Source organism: Sitophilus oryzae, unplaced genomic scaffold (genome assembly GCF_002938485.1).
Source record: "Sitophilus oryzae breed Bouriz unplaced genomic scaffold, Soryzae_2.0 scaffold_1218_pilon_pilon, whole genome shotgun sequence".
In the NCBI taxonomy this organism is placed as follows: Eukaryota; Metazoa; Arthropoda; class Insecta; order Coleoptera; family Curculionidae; genus Sitophilus; species Sitophilus oryzae.
Window position 1 is genome coordinate 1,160,471 of NW_022145858.1, and position 19,498 is coordinate 1,179,968.

General features: G+C 30.7%; 2 protein-coding genes across 5 annotated transcripts; one reads left to right on the plus strand and one right to left on the minus strand.

The window, feature by feature from the left end:
• The first annotated feature begins 1,322 nt into the window (after window positions 1–1,322).
• LOC115874078 lies at window positions 1,323–3,242 on the plus strand. Of its 4 annotated transcripts, none has more exons than XM_030889138.1 (3): window positions 1,323–1,409; window positions 1,708–1,957; window positions 2,021–3,242. In XM_030889138.1, the coding sequence occupies exons 2-3, from the start codon at window positions 1,741–1,743 to the stop codon at window positions 3,235–3,237; spliced, it is 1,434 nt and encodes a 477-aa protein (XP_030744998.1). In that variant the 5' UTR covers window positions 1,323–1,409; window positions 1,708–1,740; the 3' UTR covers window positions 3,238–3,242. The 4 variants fall into 4 exon arrangements, with proteins under 4 accessions (XP_030744998.1, XP_030745000.1, XP_030744999.1 ...); XM_030889140.1 differs by having other exon boundaries at window positions 1,326–1,374; XM_030889139.1 differs by lacking the exon at window positions 1,323–1,409 and adding an exon at window positions 1,523–1,576.
• A 128-nt stretch (window positions 3,243–3,370) lies between these two features.
• On the minus strand, window positions 3,371–5,258 carry LOC115874079. The gene is made up of 6 exons (XM_030889141.1): window positions 5,178–5,258; window positions 4,887–5,074; window positions 4,489–4,561; window positions 4,212–4,429; window positions 3,872–4,155; window positions 3,371–3,807 (listed from the first exon to the last, which is right to left on the minus strand). The coding sequence occupies exons 1-5, from the start codon at window positions 5,225–5,227 to the stop codon at window positions 3,986–3,988; spliced, it is 699 nt and encodes a 232-aa protein (XP_030745001.1). The 5' UTR covers window positions 5,228–5,258; the 3' UTR covers window positions 3,371–3,807; window positions 3,872–3,985.
• Between the last annotated feature and the right edge of the window lie 14,240 nt (window positions 5,259–19,498).

Below are 19,498 nucleotides of genomic sequence, written 5' to 3' on the forward strand. Positions count from 1 at the left end.
CAATATATTTTCTATATTCAGACTATCTTCCAGTTTTCCTAAAATTTATTTAGCCAAACCTTCGCCTGTTTTTTCATGTGATTCAATAAAATCGACAAAACTTTCCACTATAGTAACCTTTCCATTAATAATATGCACATATCTTAAAACTTGAGACATTTGTTCATGATGAGAAAAATCGGGGGTGCAATCAAACAAGATTGAAAAATACTTTGCTTCTTTCGCTTGTTCAATGATTTTGTGCCTAACTGTTGACCCTAGTAGATTAATAACCTCATTTTGAGTAAAAGGAGAAAAATACGAAATTTGACCTTTACTAACAGAGCCAATGTGCAACTTTAATTCCGGATTGAAATGAGCTATCATTTCAATGGCGCTTAGAAATATTCCGCTGTGTACTTCCCCAATCTTTTCATTACTTTCTCTTAAAGCTAAATTATTTTCTGCACAAAACAAAATAACACTTATATGTACCCTTAAGACATGTCGCCATTTTTCTTTCTCCTTATCTATTGCAATTTGAAGAGAAGCGTCAATTGAAGATATTCCTGTAAGTCCTTTTTCAATTTTGCAGATGAAGGGCAGAACTTTCGTGTTCCGGAATTCATGGACTTAAATGTCGCCAGTCACTAAATCCTTTTTCTGGATTTGCCATGGATGATACAGAAGGATTGAGATAGAATTTTTTATTAAACAAAAGACAAGGAAAACTTTGATTGAAAATATTGCTTGTCTCTTTTGGCTATAAATTAACCACGTTCGCTCTGACAACTGACCGTTGACTAATTTTCTTTGAAACCATTCCCTTGAAAATTTTCTATTATTTGATAATAGCAAATCAGACTGTGACATTTCTACTAAATGTTTTCCTTGATCGGGTCCTTGCTCAACAAGAAAACAGCGAATTGAATCATTCATAAGGAACCAAGATGCAGGATCATTCCGGTCGATGAAAGTGTCAACTCTATTTTAAGCAATTTGGGACTCTTCGGGATCGAATAAATTAACGTTATTATCCTTGACAGTTTTCTCTTTTGTTTGTGATATGGGTGGTGATGAAAACTATTGGTGATCCTCTTCCATGTCACTGAAATTAGTTTCACTATCATCAATAGTAGGGTGAAATTGCAGCTCTTTTGGATCTGATAAGAATAACGTATTTTGAGATTGAGATGTAGCGAATTCGATGTAGATATAGTTTTATTTTCATCTTCACTAGATTTGGTCAAGTTTAGTAAGATCTTGACAATGCTTTTTTTATAATTATATCTTTATTAACTAAAATATATACAACTGTTTAAAAATATACATTTCAATTGGTAAAATTCACAAAGTGGGCGACACCTACTGTCAAATTTGAATACTAGTATAGAGGTGAACAACAAACAAAAATTAGTATTATTTGTCGTGTAGGTTTTTTAAGTTAATTTTATTTTTTGTTCAAATCAGTGTAAATAAGCAGTTTTTACATACAATTTGTTTTAAATATTAATGTTTGGAGTGAATTTTAAGATATAAAGATTCTGCCCCGTATGTACATTTGAATCCTCGGAATCGGTGTTACAAGTTATATGAGGTTAGCCAAGAAATTTCTTTTGAGGATTTTTAAAACTTTTCTGCATTTAAATTTAGTTGTTTTGGTAAGCGATCTTTCAAGTGCTGAAAGATCGCTTACCATTAGTATGTACTTACTAGAAATTATTTTAGTTTTGTATAGTTTGGTATAAATTTTGAAGGAAAATGCAGTCTGTTCATAAAACAGTAGACACCAAATCTAGAAAAATATGTTCAGTGCCTCAATGTTCATCATATTGTACAGCAGATGTTTCATTGCATGCTTTTCCTAAAGATCCTAAGCTATGTAAAATCTGGCAAAACATATTGAAAATTGGAAAGCCGATAACAAAATATATGTTAGTTTGTAGCCTGCATTTTACAGAAAATGATTTCACTATAGGTAAGATATGGAATGTGTAATCGACATGTTTGGTTTTAAATAATATCTTTACTCTACTTTTAGCAACAAATAAGCGACGTCGGTTAAAGAAACTAGTACTTCCTAGTCAAAAAATCCCAAAGACGAGCCATTCATTAAAAAAGAAAATAAAGTCCAGATCGGAGCGACATTGGCTACAAAAATGCACATTAAATGTTGATGAAAATGTAGAAGTAGAAGAGCATGAAATTTCGCTAGAAGTTGATGCTCAATGTGTCAGTGAAGCAAAAGAACATGCTACTCAACTTGCTAGAACTGTTGATGAACCAAAAACCTTAATTAGTGCTAGCACGTATGAAGCTCAACATTCACTTATATTTTATAAAGATGCCTCAACAGAAACAAATTTCAGTGACTTTTTTGAATTGCCTCAAATTTTAAATACAGATGAGAAATTGATTAATTTTACTGGGATTAATTTTGATATATTAAATACAATTACAAAATGTACTGAGAAAACAGCTACTTTTAACAAGTGCCTCTGGAAAGACATCAGGACAAGACTAATTTTGTGTCTCTGCAAATTGAAAATGAATATTTCATTTGTATGTTTGGCTACTTTATTTAAAGTAAGTAAAAGTATGTGTAGGAATATGTTCTACTCCACTATAAGTCTCCTGGCCGTCAGCTTAAAACCGGGTATATATTGGCCAAGTAAGGAGGAGATCTTAAGTAATATGCCAAAGTGTTTCGACAAATATAGAGATACCCGAGTTGTCCTTGACTGTACAGAGCTGAAAATTCAAAAACTGAAATGTTTAAAATGTAGAGTCAGGACGTACTCCCATTACAAGGGAACACATACTATCAAGTATCTAATAGGAATAACCCCATCGGGATTAATATCCTTTATCAGTGCTGGATATGGTGGTCGCACTACAGATAAAGCAATTTTTAATTATGAAAACGTTATTGATAAAATTGATATGTATGATGCAGTTATGGTTGACAAGGGTATTTTAATTCAAAAGGAATGCGAGGAAAAATTGGTGAAATTAATTAGGCCACCTTTTCTAAGGAAACAGAAGCAGTTTTCAAAAGAAGATGCTGAGGCTACAGCTGATATTGCTCGTGCCCGAGTGCATGTAGAAAGGGCTATACAAAGAATAAAAGTGTTTAAAATCTTGAGCGAACAGTTTAATTGGTATTTATTACCATATGTGGATGATATAATGACTGTAATCGCATCAGTTGTAAATTTATCAACACCGATACTAGCAGACAATAAAATTCGTGAATGACTTAAGCTGTATTTTATATGTTACTGAATTTCTATTATTTAAGTATGAAAATTTTGTTGTATTTTTTTAGTTTATAGAATGTACACCCTTAGATAAACACATCATTTATAAGATATTTATTTAAACAATAATAACGCAACATATATACCTAAAATAATTTTCTTTATTAGTTTGCATTTTAATATAACTGAATTTCTATTATTTAAGCATGAAAATTTTGGTACATAGTAATTATTATTTTTTTAATATAGAATGTATACCCATAAATAAACACATAATTTTTAAGATATCATTTATTTAAACAATAATAATGCAACATATGCCTAAAATAATTTTCTGTGATTCTTTTAATCAATAACTCTGCAAAAGTTTCATTAAAATTAACATTAATTTTTATGAATGATTTTGAAAAACTCGAATACAAAATTAATTTTGTATTTCTTAAACCCAAAAGAGCCATCCCCAATTGAACCTGGCCATAATAAGAATGTGCCTCTTTCAGCTTCATTTCCGTTCCAATTTTAGTTACGAAATCACATTCCGAAAATTTCTCAGGTGGATTATCTTTTCCTAAAATAATAAGTTAAGAGTTATTAGGAATTAATCCAACAAAATAAGAATTGATAAGAATTACCAATAAATGGGCACTTTATTTCGAGTAATGTCGTGGGGGTATCATTCTCAAAAACAACACCATCAGGAGAAAATCCCAGCCATGGAAATGTTGTTGAAACTACTAATCCAGGAGTTACGATTTCATCCTCACATTCTTTTTTAAAAGCCTCCAAGGCTTCTTTCTCATATCTTCTTCCATGTTCAACAAATTTATTCGTAAATGTTTGGGAAAAAATAACTTTTTGGCTTTATTCTCCCATTCATCTTCCTTTTTAAAAGTAAAAATTGAGTAGCATGTTGAGCCTGACAAAAATTAAACCGATAGAAAATAGACAATACATATTATTTTATTTACATACCTGTAATTCTTAATTTTCTTTCTTCTGACCAAGAACTGGAACCTTGCTCGTATTTTGTTGCCACCTCTAGTACATTGCATGACGATAATACATTTACAATTTCTTGACAACAATCCTGTAAGTTGTATGTACTTATTTCAATTTGATTCTTTAAATGTTTTAACCACTTGGAATTTTCCGCATGTGCAAGAGCAACTTTCACTAGTGTAACAAAATGGCTAAAATATAAAAGTTATTAAAACAATAATTATAGAAACATGTTTAAAAAAATGTTTACCTATGAAGAGCCAAAGTTGTAGAAGGGTTTGTTGACCGACCTAGAAATCTGGTGAGTGCCGAATCTGGTACACCTAAAAATTTCAGAAAAATATATTAAAATCAAGTAACACAAAACAATACACTAAAACATTTTCAATATGCAGAAAATTTATTCAATCCTAGCAGAGCACTTTCAACTCTGCTTTCAATTGTGAAGTCAAACTTACTGCCAGAACACTTTTGGATGTAAAACCGAACTTTGTACCTAATCTGCTAATATTAAATAAATAATTATTTACATATAACACATAATTCTGTTTTACTATTATAATTATTTTTAATTTCCCAAAAAGAATAGTTAAATTAAATTATTATCTAGGGAATTAGTTATAACAACCTAACAAAATAAATTAATACCTGTGCTAAGAAGAGCAAAATTTTCCCTATCCACCTCTGAGGATGAAGAAAAGACGTATTTATTGTTCACCACTGGGTGACAAAATTCTTTGAATGGCTCAGGCTTATAGGTTTCTTGGACACCCTTCTTTTCCTTTCCCCATTTTTGCTCCAAATCTGTACAGCTTACCACTTCTAAATCCTCATTTCTACAGACAAAAAGACTTCATAAGCTGGATAAAATGGACTTAAGATATCATATAAAATGGCAAATAAATTACAATAGTGTGTAATATACTGAAGTTCACTCACCTATTAACATAAATTAGAGTGGCTATAATGTGTTTGCAGAAACCTGACATCCCTGCCTTGCAAGAACAACTACAACTCCATTGTTTTTACATCACAATTCAATGTAATTGTTATTTCATGAGGTCGAGTAGTCAGGTCAGAGGTTTGTAAACACAAGCTTTTAATCATTTTTGAATTTGATCCTAATCCACATAATATTACATGACCAGCTTTCAAGAGAGCTTCGCCTTCTTTAAGTGGTCTGCTCCGGTTCCCCTATGTATTCAATAATATCCGATAGAGTAACCTCTATTTTCGGCATTTTTCCAGAAATATCACAACACTACAAACTCAGTCTAATACAACGATCTAAAGTACTAACAACTTGTAACAGACCTTGTAAATACAAAATTACACGAACTTTTATGAACAAAATCAAAGAACATATAGTTGAATATACTGACAATCGTCTTGTAAATATGAAAAGATTTTGTTGTTCACCGTTATAGACACCATATTGGAAAATCCTAGCGCCATCTATTGGTGGCCGAATTTCGCCAATAATATTGTTAAGCTTTATCTTCGTGGTAGTTGTTTGAAGGCATTGTTATTTTTTTTTATAAATTGGTCTATGTCGTCTACGTTTATACGCTCTTCGCAAATATCATGTTTTTAATTTTTTTCTTAAAATTTTTATAATTTAATTGTGTTAATTCTGTTGGTAACATATTATATATCGTGGTAGTTTCTGTTGTTAGTTTTTGTGAAAGTTTTTTTGAGTTCTCTTGGCTATTCTGATGTCTGATTTTCTTCTAGTTTCGTATTTGTTTGTTAGTATTTAGAGAAATATTTGTTTTTATTAATTTATTTTTGATTTTGTGTAGAAGTAGTATATTATGATATTTTATTAATTGTCTTATGTTTAGTTCTTTTGTTTTTTGATATACTTCTTTTATTGGTGTTAGTTTATCTAGGTTAAATAATATTTTTAGTATTTTATTTTGTTGCCTTTGTAGCATGTTTAAGTTTTTTTCTGTTGTATTACTCCACGTATTAATTAAATATATATTCCTTGATGAAAATAATGCATGATATATTGGTTTCTTCACATTTGGTGGTATTATGCTTTTAAGTTTCAGAGTGTGGCAATTGTTCTGGCGTTTTGTTTTTTTAAACTATTTATATGTGTGTCCCATTTTAAATTGTTATGGATTTTAATGCCGAGGTAATTGACTTCAGATATTTCTTTTATTTTTTGCTCGTTTAGAATTATATTTAAGTCTTTTATTTGCTTTTTTATATTAAATCTTATAAATTCTGTTTTGGAGTCATTTATAGTTAGTGAATTGTTGAAGCACCACATTTCAAATTTCTTTTGATCATTATTTAGGTTCACTTGTAAATTGTTGTAATCTTTGTCAGAATATATATTTTGTTTTCGTCTTCTTTTGCTCGTTTTTTGCTTTCGAAACTCTGCACCAGATGGTCGCTTGTCTCTTTATTATATTTTATGAAAAAAATGCCCTCAATAAATATAAAACTTTACACAGTTTACTTTTCCGGATTGATAACTTAAGTCCAGGACTCAAGAAGCCACAAATAATCCAACTTGCGCGACTTTTCACAGAGTTTTATACTAACATTTCCTCGGGCGTAGCTAACGGTTTTTTGTGTTTTTTTTCATCAACAACCTGTTTATTGAACGTTTTTAAGTTTTTAAAATTATAGTTACAAAAAAAATAAAAAAAAAGAACCAGATGCATAGAGACTCGAACGCGGTACATAAATTAACCTCACACCCGAAACTCAAGCGTATAACCACCTGAGCCAACTAAGCATGTAAGAAATATTCGCCAACGCTGTATAGGTTGTGTGCAAGCATAATGAAGTCAGGGATGAATTATTGAAGATTGATAGCGCAGACCTGGTGTGATTACTGCCGTTTGAAAAATTATTGCTTCGTTCAAACAATGAAAATATATTTAGGTCTTTGGATATAAAAAGACTTTCTACTTCCTTTTCCCCAAATTTCTAACACTTCATACTTGTTTATAATGAGTTCGTTTTTTTCTAATGATCTGGCAATCCTACCTCCGTTAATCAAACTAAATTACGATACGGTATTTGTATTAACCCATTAAGTCCCACGGTACTTTTTTGTTTCTAAGTTTCTTGTTAAGTTCTATACATAAATTTTGTTAAAACACTTTATTTTGATCAAAATGATATATAAAAGTTATAGGCTAAATGCACGGGCTAAATGGCTAAATGCTAATTATTTTTAACTTAGATATATACAGGGTGTCCCAGAAATAAGTGCAAATATTTTAACTGGTAGTATAGTTCAACCCCAGAAACACGCCTATGAGATTTTTTTGCGAAAAAAAAATTTGGAAATCCGGAATTTTTTGAAAATTTTTTTAGTTTTTATTTAAAAAAAAATTTCTTGATAATATGGCAACAGTAGTAGATTAAATTTACATGAAAGAAAATCCAGAAAAGATCCAGTGGTTCCCAAAATTTTAGCAAAACATCACTTTTTGGAAATTTTCAAGATAAAATAACTCCGTTATTTTGGACTTACTTGAAAAACGATAAAGAGAAAATATGTTTCTTTTATCGAGATCTACCACCCCTTAAAATATATACACTTATTTCTGGGACACCCTGTATATGTACTTAAATGAGTACACTGGGTTTATAAAGTACATAAATAAAAAATAATGGAAAATCTCTAAACTAACAGAAACTTATTAAAAGTTATAAAATATGATACTAATGGGAATGATATGCTATGGAACAGTTACGTTCTAAACAAAGTGTTACTTTGTACTTTATGCAAGCCCATCTACTCCTTAGATGACACTGGACGCATCTTAGCTTTTTTTACAATTTTTGAGGGAAATGGCTTCGTGCTGCCTAATGGTTTGAAGGACTTGAGCCGCAGGTCTTTGTTTCTTCATATATTGATATTTACCTATGCATTTTACATAGTGCTTCACAATGTGTCTGGAATTCAAGTAAATCAGTTTTAACATTGAAAATGTTTCTGTTATCCTATATAAGGGAGCCCAAATCGAATTAAAATGCTACATTTGCCACACCATGACGTCATATATACAAGGGTATAGGAAATCTCGGCGCAGCGGTGGCAGTCGACTAGCGCGCGCAAAAACCATTACATCGCTAATTGTTTATTGATATATCTTTATTAGTTTGGGTGCTGAAAAAATATGTGGGTTTGTTTTGATACCTTGTCAAGACATAAGCGAAACTTTTAAATTGTTTCTTTTTCATTTATAGGGCCTTCGTTTTTCGTTAAATGAAGTTATATTAAAAATTCATTTGGACTGCTGAATTTCTGTTTGCAGGTGCTATGCCCTGAACTTCCATCGAAGCCGTATTTACAGATAAGGTAAGATTAGTCGAGTTTAGCTTCATATTTTGTAAATTTGTTTCTAGAATTTTTTAAATACTTTTAAGTGTGTGATCTAATAAAAGCTGTAACTCAATTTCTAACCCTTGTTCTGTGCAGATAATATTTTGTGGAATCAACTCATTTCGAAAGGAAATAACCTTAAATAGACTTGGCAAACAGTTATCGTGCAAATTATTAATTATTGACCTCAGCAAATTATATTTTCTTTGGGAAAGATCCAAATCAACAAAAAGCGCTAGAGTATCTTGCATCGAAAGAGACTTTTTGCCTTGCAACAATATTCGTAATATTTTTCTTTTTACTTGCCTCCTGTACAGCAAAAGAGAGTTCCTGCAATGAATAATTTGATACCAATTCGGAAACTCGTCTTTTTTTCGTTTTCTCACTACTTTCCTGGAAATCTATTCTTGGTCTTCCCCGGCTACATCTTGGTAAAGATTTAGGCTGTTTTGTCTCCTTAATTTGAGAAATTGACTTGCACAAAAAAATATCAGTTTGAAGCCATTTCTTCTGCTGCGACTCTAATGTTTTTCTAGTTCGGTGACATTTTTTCCATTTTGTACTCATTTTTACGCCAAAAATTCCGGCTGATTTGAAAACGACTTTTTACTGCTTTTTTGTGAGTAGAAATATTCAACAATTGCACTATTTTTTCAAACACGGCCAAATTTTTCCCTCCGTTTGGAGCCGAAATCCATGAGTCCAGCAAATCAATATATCTTATGGGAACTATATTACCTATAGTAAAAAATAAATGGTAATGGGCAAGTTTCGGCAAAAAAGAACTTCTGTTTGTAAAACTACATACTTTGGGTCATCAATTGAGCCCAAAAACAAAAATACGTTTTAATAAAATAAATAAAAAAATATTAGAAAAACTGAACAAAAGTCATACATACCTCGCTTATAAGGTTCCATTATATTTGCAATTTAAGGTGTAAAATAAAATGTAAACAAATACTATTTACTTTTTAAGCGACGTGGCTTCAAAAATAGTATAAATAACATTAAATTTTTGAGATGGGCACTTTTACGATAATTTAATTGATGAGTATAAAAAAAGACAAATTATTAACATATTTATATACAGGGTGTCCCACTTAAGATGGATACAAGCCAATATCTTGGTTGTTCGTTGAGCGATCATTTTCATTTTCGGCAGGAGGCTGTATGGCTATAAGACGTACATTTTGCCCAGAGTAAGAAATACCTCATAGACGTACGTTTTAATGGGGTTCGATATTTTTCGAGTCAAAAGTAAACTACCCTTAGGACAGTATTTATTTGATAAATCTGATAAATTATATTGAATTCTCCTTACCCAAGATACTTAAGTTCTAATTTTAATAAATATTGATACAGGGTGTGTTATTAAAATAAGATATTTTTATTTTTATTATTATTTTTTAAGTACTTACTGCGGCCACTGGATAAACAACTGGTTTATTGCCATTAACCAATTATTAACCAATTATCAATTAGTAATCGATTTAAGTTTTCAGATAGCTTCCATAATAATTAAGATACTATACAAAAAAACTAAATATTTTCAATCTATTTTGTTTACTTTAAAAGATTGTTTTTTAAGTTTGCTAATACAAATGAATAAAATGAGTTACATAATAATTTAAAACCCCAGTTTTCAATGGAATCTGAAATGTGATTTTTATTCGTTTTATTGAGGAATATTTTAAATAATCCAAATAGTTATTTAAAACAATCATTATTAACTTTGAAAATTATACACTAAACAAAGATTTATAAAACTATAACGAACTAAAAGTCCACATCTTCAACCATCTTCGACCAAACTTAAATCGATTATTAATTGATAATTGGATATAATTGGTTATTAATAATAAACCAGTTGTTTATCCAGTGGCGCCGTAAGTACTTAGAAAATAATAATAAAAATAAAAATGTCTTATTTTAATAACACACACTGGATTAATATTTATCAAAATTAGAACTTAAGTATCTTGGGTAAGGAGGATTCAATATAATTTATCAGATTTATCAAATAAATACTGTCCTAAGGGTAGTTTACTCTTGACTCGAAAAATATCAAACCCCATTAAAACGTACGTCTATGAGGTATCGCATTTCTTACCCTGGGCAAAATGTACGTCTTATAGCCATACAGCTTCCTGCCAAAAATGAAAAAGATCGCTCAACAAACAACCAAGATATTGGCTTGGATCCATCTTAAGTGGGACACCCTGTACCGGGTGGCCAACTAAGAATGGACGCCGGCTGTATCTCAGAAACTACTTATCGTATAACTTTGGGAAAAAAAATTCTTTTAGTAAATCGACCAAGAGAAATCGCTGGAAATTATTTTCAAGTTCGAAAAATGTCCGCTAGGGGACGTTTCTCTGATAGCCAATCAGAAAACAGGATTTTTCTCAAAAATATGCAGGTGAACAGGTATTTTAAATATTACTGTTGCAATCATCGAGAAATTTGTAATTTTTTTGATATAGAGTATTTTGCTCTATCTCATAAAATAAAGTGGGGGGGGAGGTTAAACTTGCTTTTATTAAAGTAAGGATAACTCTGGTTTAAGTTAGCCGATTTTAATAAACTAGTGCTCGTTTAAAAGAGATTTTCTTCCTTAATGATCTGCAGTATAAATTTTGTTTCCATAATTTTTTTTGTGGTAGCTAGAGGGCGCTTTTTTGATATAGAGTATTTTGCTCTATCTCATAAAATAAAGTGGGGGGGGTTAGATCATGTTATTACTTTTTTAGATGATATTTTAATTTTAGGTAACCAGAACAAGACCACACAAAATTTGTTTAAAGTTTTGATCTGAAAACAGCTGGATTAACAATTCAACTTAATAAATGTAACTTTTTTCAAAAAGGAAGTAAATTTTAGGGTATACAATTAGTGAAAACGGTCTTTCTACGTCAAAAGAAAAAATTGAAGCTATTTTTATATGTTCCCTACACCTAAAAATGTTACCGAATTAAAAGTCCTTCTTTTGGTCTAATTAATTTTTACGGGAAAGTTATTAGTAATTTAAGTAGTAAATTGTATCCATTGTACGCGCTTTTAAAAAAGAATATGAAGTGGTTTTGGGGAGACAAAGAAAATCAATGTTTTGAATTAATAAAATCTTATCACCTAAATTAAAATTTCTAACACTACTATTTTTATACTCGACTTGTTTTTGAATTTTATCTGATATAATCTCTTGATTTTTAGGTATTAATAAATCTAATTTACATCGTAAGCGTCTGTTAACTAATTAATTAATTCTGTGGGGCTTTTGTTAGTAAGGGCGTGTGATGTATTCCTATAATTAAAAAGAAATTCAGTAAGTGCTGTATCACAATTTCTATTTTCTGATACTGCCTTTTTAAGTGCTAATTTAAAAGTTTTAACTAAATTTTCTAGTTTTGCTGTAAAAAATGAGAAAATTCACGCGATGCAAAAGGCGGACCGTTATCTGAAACTATTTTACGAGGTAATCCAAAACGTGCAAATATTTTTTGTAATAATTTAATTACGTTGTTTGCATCACTGCGATTACATTTAAATACCTCCGGCCATTTGCTATAAGAATCTATTACTAATAAATACTTATTTCCAAAAATTGAACCCATAAAATCTAAATGAATTCTACTCCAAGGTGCATTTTCTAAAGGCCAAGGTTGGATTTGACTTCTGCCGGGGTTATTTAAGAATAACGTACAAGTAGAACAATTACGACACATTTCTTCGATATCTTTATCTATTTTTGGCCACCAAAAATAAGACCTTGCAATAGCTTTACATTTAATAATGGGTTTTGTGCAATTCTTTTAATAAAAGATTACGTAATTTAATTGGAACTATAACACGATATCCCCATAGTATACAACCATGTTCTAAATGTAACTGTTCGCGTTTAAAATAATTTTTAAATTCATCTTTAACTTCTAACTTTTTAGGCCACCCCTGTAGACAATAACCGTAAATTTTATTTAAAATAGGATCTTTTTTTTGTAAAAGATGCAATTTTTTTATAGTCTATAGGCAAATTCTCTTCCAAATAAAAAATATGCGAATTCTCAAATTTATTTTCTTTGGTGTTTTTTAAAGGAAGTCGCGATAAAGCATCAGACGGATTTTTTTTTCTGACGAAATATATTTAATATCATATAAATACGTACTTAAAATAATACTCCATCTCTGTAAACGACTAGCAGCATAAACCGGAATGCCTTTTTTCTTGCCGAAAATATTTACTAATGCTTTATGATCGCAAAGTAATGTTAATGGTCTACCATATAAATAATCATGGAATTTTTTTAAACAGAAAATTATCGCAGCGCCTTCTTTATCAATTTGACTATATGATTTTTCCGCGTCCGAAAGTGTACGTGAGGCATACGCAATTGGTTGTTTATCTCCAGTTTCGTATACATGATACAAAACACCCCCAAGACCGTACGCACTAGCATCACAAGCTAGAAAGATAGGTAGTCTATGATCATAATGAACTAATAATTTAGGTGAAGCTAATTCTTTTTTTATTAATTCAAAACATTGATTTTCTTTGTCTCCCCAAAACCACTTCATATTCTTTTTTAAAAGCGCGTACAATGGATACAATTTACTACTTAAATTACTAATAACTTTCCCGTAAAAATTAATTAGACCAAGAAAGGACTTTAATTCGGTAACATTTTTAGGTGTAGGGGCATATAAAATAGCTTCAATTTTTTCTTTTGACGTAGAAAGACCGTTTTCACTAATTGTATACCCTAAAAAATTTACTTCCTTTTGAAAAAAGTTACATTTATTAAGTTGAATTGTTAATCCAGCTGTTTTCAATTTATCAAAAACTTTAAACAAATTTTGTGTGCTCTTGTTCTGATTTACCTAAAATTAAAATATCATCTAAAAAAGTAATAACATGATCTAACCCTGAAAATAAAGTTTCAATAATTCTTTGAAAAATTCCGGGACTAGAAGATACCCCGTAAGGCAACCGATTCATTTGAAATAAACCTTTATGGGTGTTTAATGTAGTTAATTTTTTAGATGATTCATCTAACTCAATTTGTGCATAAGCCCTAGATAAATCTATTTTAGTAAAATATTTACCACCATTTAAAATTGTAAAATTGCTAAAGGTAAACTTCGAGCTTTACAAAAAACAGGAATAGAGTTTTCTTTTAAATACAATGTGGCTTTACTCACCTTAAATTTTCCTAATTTATTTCCAAAAACTTCATGATATTTATTTTGCAAAATTTTAGAAACCTGTGTAGAATCAATTTTGTCAATATGATTAATATTTAGTAATTTATCGACCGATATGTTTAATTCTTTGATCCCATTTCTACCTAATAAAGGTGGACCTCCATTTTTAATTACAAAAATTTTCAACTTTTTATTTAACAATTTTTAATTAACATTAACCCAAAGAAAACCTAAGATTTCTAAAATATTTCCTGCGTAAGATTTAAAATCTAAATCTGAACTATTTAGAGAAATTTTATTAAATTCTTTAAAATATAATTTTTCAGAAATAGCTGAAATGGGCGAACCCGTATCGCATTCCATTAAAATATTTTTATTATTTATTTTTATGTCAATTTTTATAGGTTTTTCATTTTTTTCTCTAACATTATACATTCCTAAAATATCAGAATCTGAATCCGAAAAATTATGTTCGTCTTCACCAGTCAAAAAATGATTAAAAACTTCTTTATATGATTGTTTATTTGGTACCTTTTCATTCTTCTTATTGCATACTGTGCTGATGTGACCCTTTTGTTTACACTGATGACATATTGCATTCTTGAAGAAACAAGCTGATTGGCAGTGATTGTTTTTCCCACAGTGACAGCACTTACTCCTTCCTGTCTTGGAACAAACGTTATCTTGAGATTCTTCGCGCCTATTTTTGTTGAATTTAGTCGTGAATTTTCCTATGTGTGATATTTTCAGAACATTTCCAGGTGCAATTAAATCGGAATTTCTTGCCGCTGCTTCTAAATTGAAAGCTATGTCGCATGCCTTTTTATATATCAGATTCTTCTGTTGAAAAAGTTGTTATCAATGTCAATGTATGTAGCAATTGTCTCATCACTTTCTTGTTTTCTCTGTCTGAATTTATACCTTTCTGCTATTTCAGATGGTCTGGGTTGTAGATGATTTTCCTTTAATTTAATTAAATCGCCGAAAGCCATCTCTTCTGGTAATACCGGACTACACAAGTCAACCATCAACTCAAATGCTTCATCACCCACTATAGTTATTAAAATTGCAGTTTTTAGATTTTCTTCCACTTTATTTACTTTAAAATATTGGCAGATTCTGGTCACATCAGAACTCCAATTACTTTCACCCACTCTGAATGCTTCTAATTTTCCAATTGACATTTTCTTCAAACTTAATTTCACTTAATAATTTATTTATTGGTTTCGTTTCCGACTGCGCCAGTGCAAAGTACTTAGGTTTTATAATTTATATATTTATTAATTTAGATATATTTAATAATATAACGAAAGCCAACTGCGAAGTGAAGTTTTTATTCTCAAGTTTTACATATATTTATAAACTATAAAACCACATTCCTTAATATATAAATAAGGTATTTTACACTTAGAAACTAACAATTTGATTTCATCATTTATTCTACCATAAGTAATATTCAAATATATTACAAAAACTACTAAAGTAATTGTTAAAAACACCACATGATCTGAAGGGACTGCAACTTTTTCTAGGAGATCAGGTACCACCATGGATCCTAAAGGTATTTTTTCGCCTGCATCCCGATCTGATTTTTTAGCGCCGCAGTAGGTTTCAAATGAGTAGCAGTATCCTGTAGAGCTAGTCAACAACTAGTTTATGAATTGTTTTGACGGATGATGACCAAAATACCTGACCATTGCTTCGTGTATTGAAAGCTCTGTGTGAAATACTCCCCACAGCATAAAGCTTTGATTAAAAAAAATCATCAAGGGACGCAGTTTTGCCATTTTGTCTTCCTTATCCAAACAGCTGTTGTCGGTCAGGTGAAGGTATTTTTTATTTCCTGAAATCTATTGCGAGACATACAGTTGCTAATAAATGGAAGACTAGCGTCTTCATCAAGACTCCAATAAAGACGTTCTCGAGGTAGTTTGTGAAATCCTGTAAATAACAGGATTGCAATGAACAATTTCATGTCAGCTCTCGAGACAAAAAATGAGTGATTGTTCTTTTGAGATGAATAACGGTTTGTCTCATACACAATGTGGTCTATAATTTCGTCGTCGAACAACTTTTCAAACACTTGTATTGGATTACAGTTTTCTAATCAGCGGCTCCAGAAGTTGATGGTAACGATATGTCGATTATTTCCTGAGTCCATTTACATTCGTCTGGCTTTATCTTCTTTCGCAACGGCTCGCCATTTTTCTTCTTAATGCCAAAAGATATTGAAGAAACACGTTTATTATCTAATGTTAGGATCCATGTTGAACGGGTAATAAGTCAGTTACGGCAAAAATATGGTATATTAGAAAAGAGTGTGCCTATAACTATGTTAAAAAAAAGATAATAAAGCATCTATGATTAATAAGATTGTTTCAGTATGTTGTGCTTTAGTAAATATATATCCTTCAGTTATTCAGATGTTAATTCTTAATTTGAAATTTAAATATTTGTAACATTATTATTTTTAAAAGTAAAAAAAAAATAAAAAATAAAAATTAAATAAAGCAGTTTTAAGTTATTACCTAGTTTCTTTTATTGTAATTTGCTGACAAACACTTTTTACAGTGTCAAGGTTCTTTTGGCACTGCCTTTAATTTAATACAGCTTAAGTGGAACCACTTAATGTCACAAAAATAGTTGTTGCACATCACCATCTTCTGTCCACTTTCTGGCATTTTACATGTGCACCAAAGGGCTTCTTTATGAACCATTGTAGATTCTTCATCAATTATGAAGACTTAACACGTTTCCATGAAGATTGTATGGCAGCCGATACAATTGAGGTTTGTGTTTGAGGAGAAGTATTGGTTTTTTTGGTAAAACACTTTCCCAGGAGTTCAGGCATCACAATCTGCTCATGAAACAGCATTGCTTCTTGGCTTTTCTTTGTCCAAAACTCGTGGTTAAATTTACTTTTTTCATAAAAAATGTCTTGTTTAGTCCATGCTACAAAATAACAGTATTTGGTATTTGTAACTGCCATTTGAATATGCAGTTGATAGTAGTAGGTATGATTATTATCTATGTGAAAAGGGGTATTGACTTCTAAATTTTCTGCCTACACCGATGGTTTGAGGAAAGATTTTTAAAATTGGCAATTTCTTCTATGGACGGATCTTTCACACAATATGGGCACTTTACCTCAATACACCCCTTTTCACCACAGTCATAAGATACCATACTGTCAGGCGTTGCATCAAAAAAGGAATTTTTGGAATCAATAATTAGCCCAACAGGACTCAGAGTCATGACCCCGTTGAGGCCAGCAGCACAATCACAATGTGCGGATAAGATTTAGCCACTTTTATGGGTAACTATCCATGGTAACTATCCATAAATTCAATGGTGGTAAGTTGAGTCGCTGTGGGTGCATTGCCTACAACAAAAAAGAAATTTAAATAGGGCCCTTCAGAATAGTCACGTTCCTGTTGTGATTGGTCGTGTTTATGCGTCGTTTTAACTGGACAGATGGACCGCGCTTTTTTTAAGTAAAAGAGACTTAATTTAAAGATAGTTAAAGATAGGTTAAAGGTTAAAGATAGGTAATTAATCTGTGTCTGTTAGATTAGAAATAAAATGCTGATATACCATGATGCTTAGTAAAATAAATACAATTATTATTATACTCATCACAAACATTATTTATTAGATATTTTATTGCAATACATAAAGTTACTCAACTATAATAGTAATAATAATAATAAAACAATCAACCTTGTACAAAAAAAACGGTAAATAATGTTTTACATTTCTTAGATATAGTTATGATCATAGAGAAAGGTAATAAAAAGAGAGAAGCAGATTGCGTAGTAAAAATTGGAATCGCATTCACTAGCGCTGCTGTGACAACAGGACAAACTAATTTAAAAAAATTTGGCGAATGCGCCGGGGAATTTAAATCCGCTTGCTTTACTTTGAATTTATTTGAAACTTTTATTGAAGCTTTTAACTAATACATCGACGAAAGTTGAATTTGTTATTATTTAAGTGGGTATAATTAAATATTTTAAAACAAATTATGATATTATTAAACAGACAACTAAAATTTTTAAATGGTTAATTGGCAAATTCAACTTTCGAAGATAAATTAGTTAAAATGCTTCAACATAAGTTTCAAATGAACATTTGATAGATATCAAACGAAAATTAAAGGGAAAACTAATAACAATGCCATATTATCTTTTAATCGCAGTTTATTTAATCACAGTTTTGTAAAAAATGTTAAATTTAATCATAAATATAAATAATTTTGTATCAAAAATAAAATTAAAAGTATTAAAAATAAAACATTAATATTAATAACTTAACCTCACATTTAATTTACCTTTCTTTTCGGTTAATCCTCTGCCTATTTCGGTTAATTCTATGCGTAGTAATAATAAAATTTTAATTACACCAATATACAATAATTATAACTGTTTATAATCTTCGTTGTTATAACAAATACCAAATAAAATCCTAGAAACTCAAAACAATTTTTCTGTCCACGCGCCAATTTCCAATAAAGTTATGATAGAGACAATACACAGCGTCCACACCGATCACGGCTTGTGCAGTTGCGTTAGAGGAAGATGGAAGCAAAATCGTCAGTCGTAGCTTAATTTGGACAAATTTAGGAGATCTGAGTTGCGCGGCAGGAAAACAAAATGCGATGCCATTCGTCCTAATTTAATCTGCCACTCTCTTTTTATTACCTTTCTCTATGGTTATGATCTAAAGAGGAATTAGAGGAAACATATGTTTGGTTAAAATTACTTTTTAAATCTGCACCTATCACTACAGTTTCTAAAACGGATGGCTTTGTACATTGATTTTTATTAGTTTTCCTTTTTTTCTCAGTTGAAAAAATCTATTCTGCTTTTGAATGTTTTTATTTGCAGGTTCATTATTAGAGTTAACTGGAACAAATGAATTAGTAGTTAAACTGTTAGGTCACTCAACTAATTTGTCAAATGTGTCTAAATGACGTTGAATTTGTAGAATTGCATCATCATTTAAAGTATTTGGATCAGTATTTTGCAACTTATTCATTGTAGATAATACTCGAGCAGAAAAATTCCCTTTCAAAACTTTAAAATTACCAACATTCCTTTCCAATAAGTTACTGTCTCTTCTATTTTCTTCACATACTATTTGCTCTGATTCTGTCAATTTAGTTTCTTTATTGTATAACATAGCGACAAAATGAATGTGTTTGCATATAAAGTTTCGAATGGAAGAATTACTGCAAGAACAAGAATATGTGTGGTAACATATTTTACAACTGTTACACATTAAAACACAGCTTCGACTTTGAATTCTTTTTACACAATACATATTTTTAATTTCCTTATTAAGAGATAGAGTGCTAATTAAATATTTGTTATCCTCTTTATCAAAGTCAATGTCAAATTTACTGATTAGAGCAGCTCTATGTCTTGTCAAAATATTTTTTGTGTGAATGGTGTGCTTACCTTTAATATTTGTTACAAGTCTATCAACGGCCTTATCTCTAAAGCCGCGTATCGATTTTGCGTGGTAGCCTCGCGAGGCTGCCTCAACAGGTAAATTTTTGAGCCGGTATGAAAGCCAAGCACGCGAAGCAGAGCGAGTCGTCAATCAGTGCGAGGCGCTCCACCATGGCACCGGTTTTTTTCACGTTCAGCTGTTGCGGCATTTTCTTTTATTGTGATCCATCGAATTTTAGCAGATAGGACGAAAC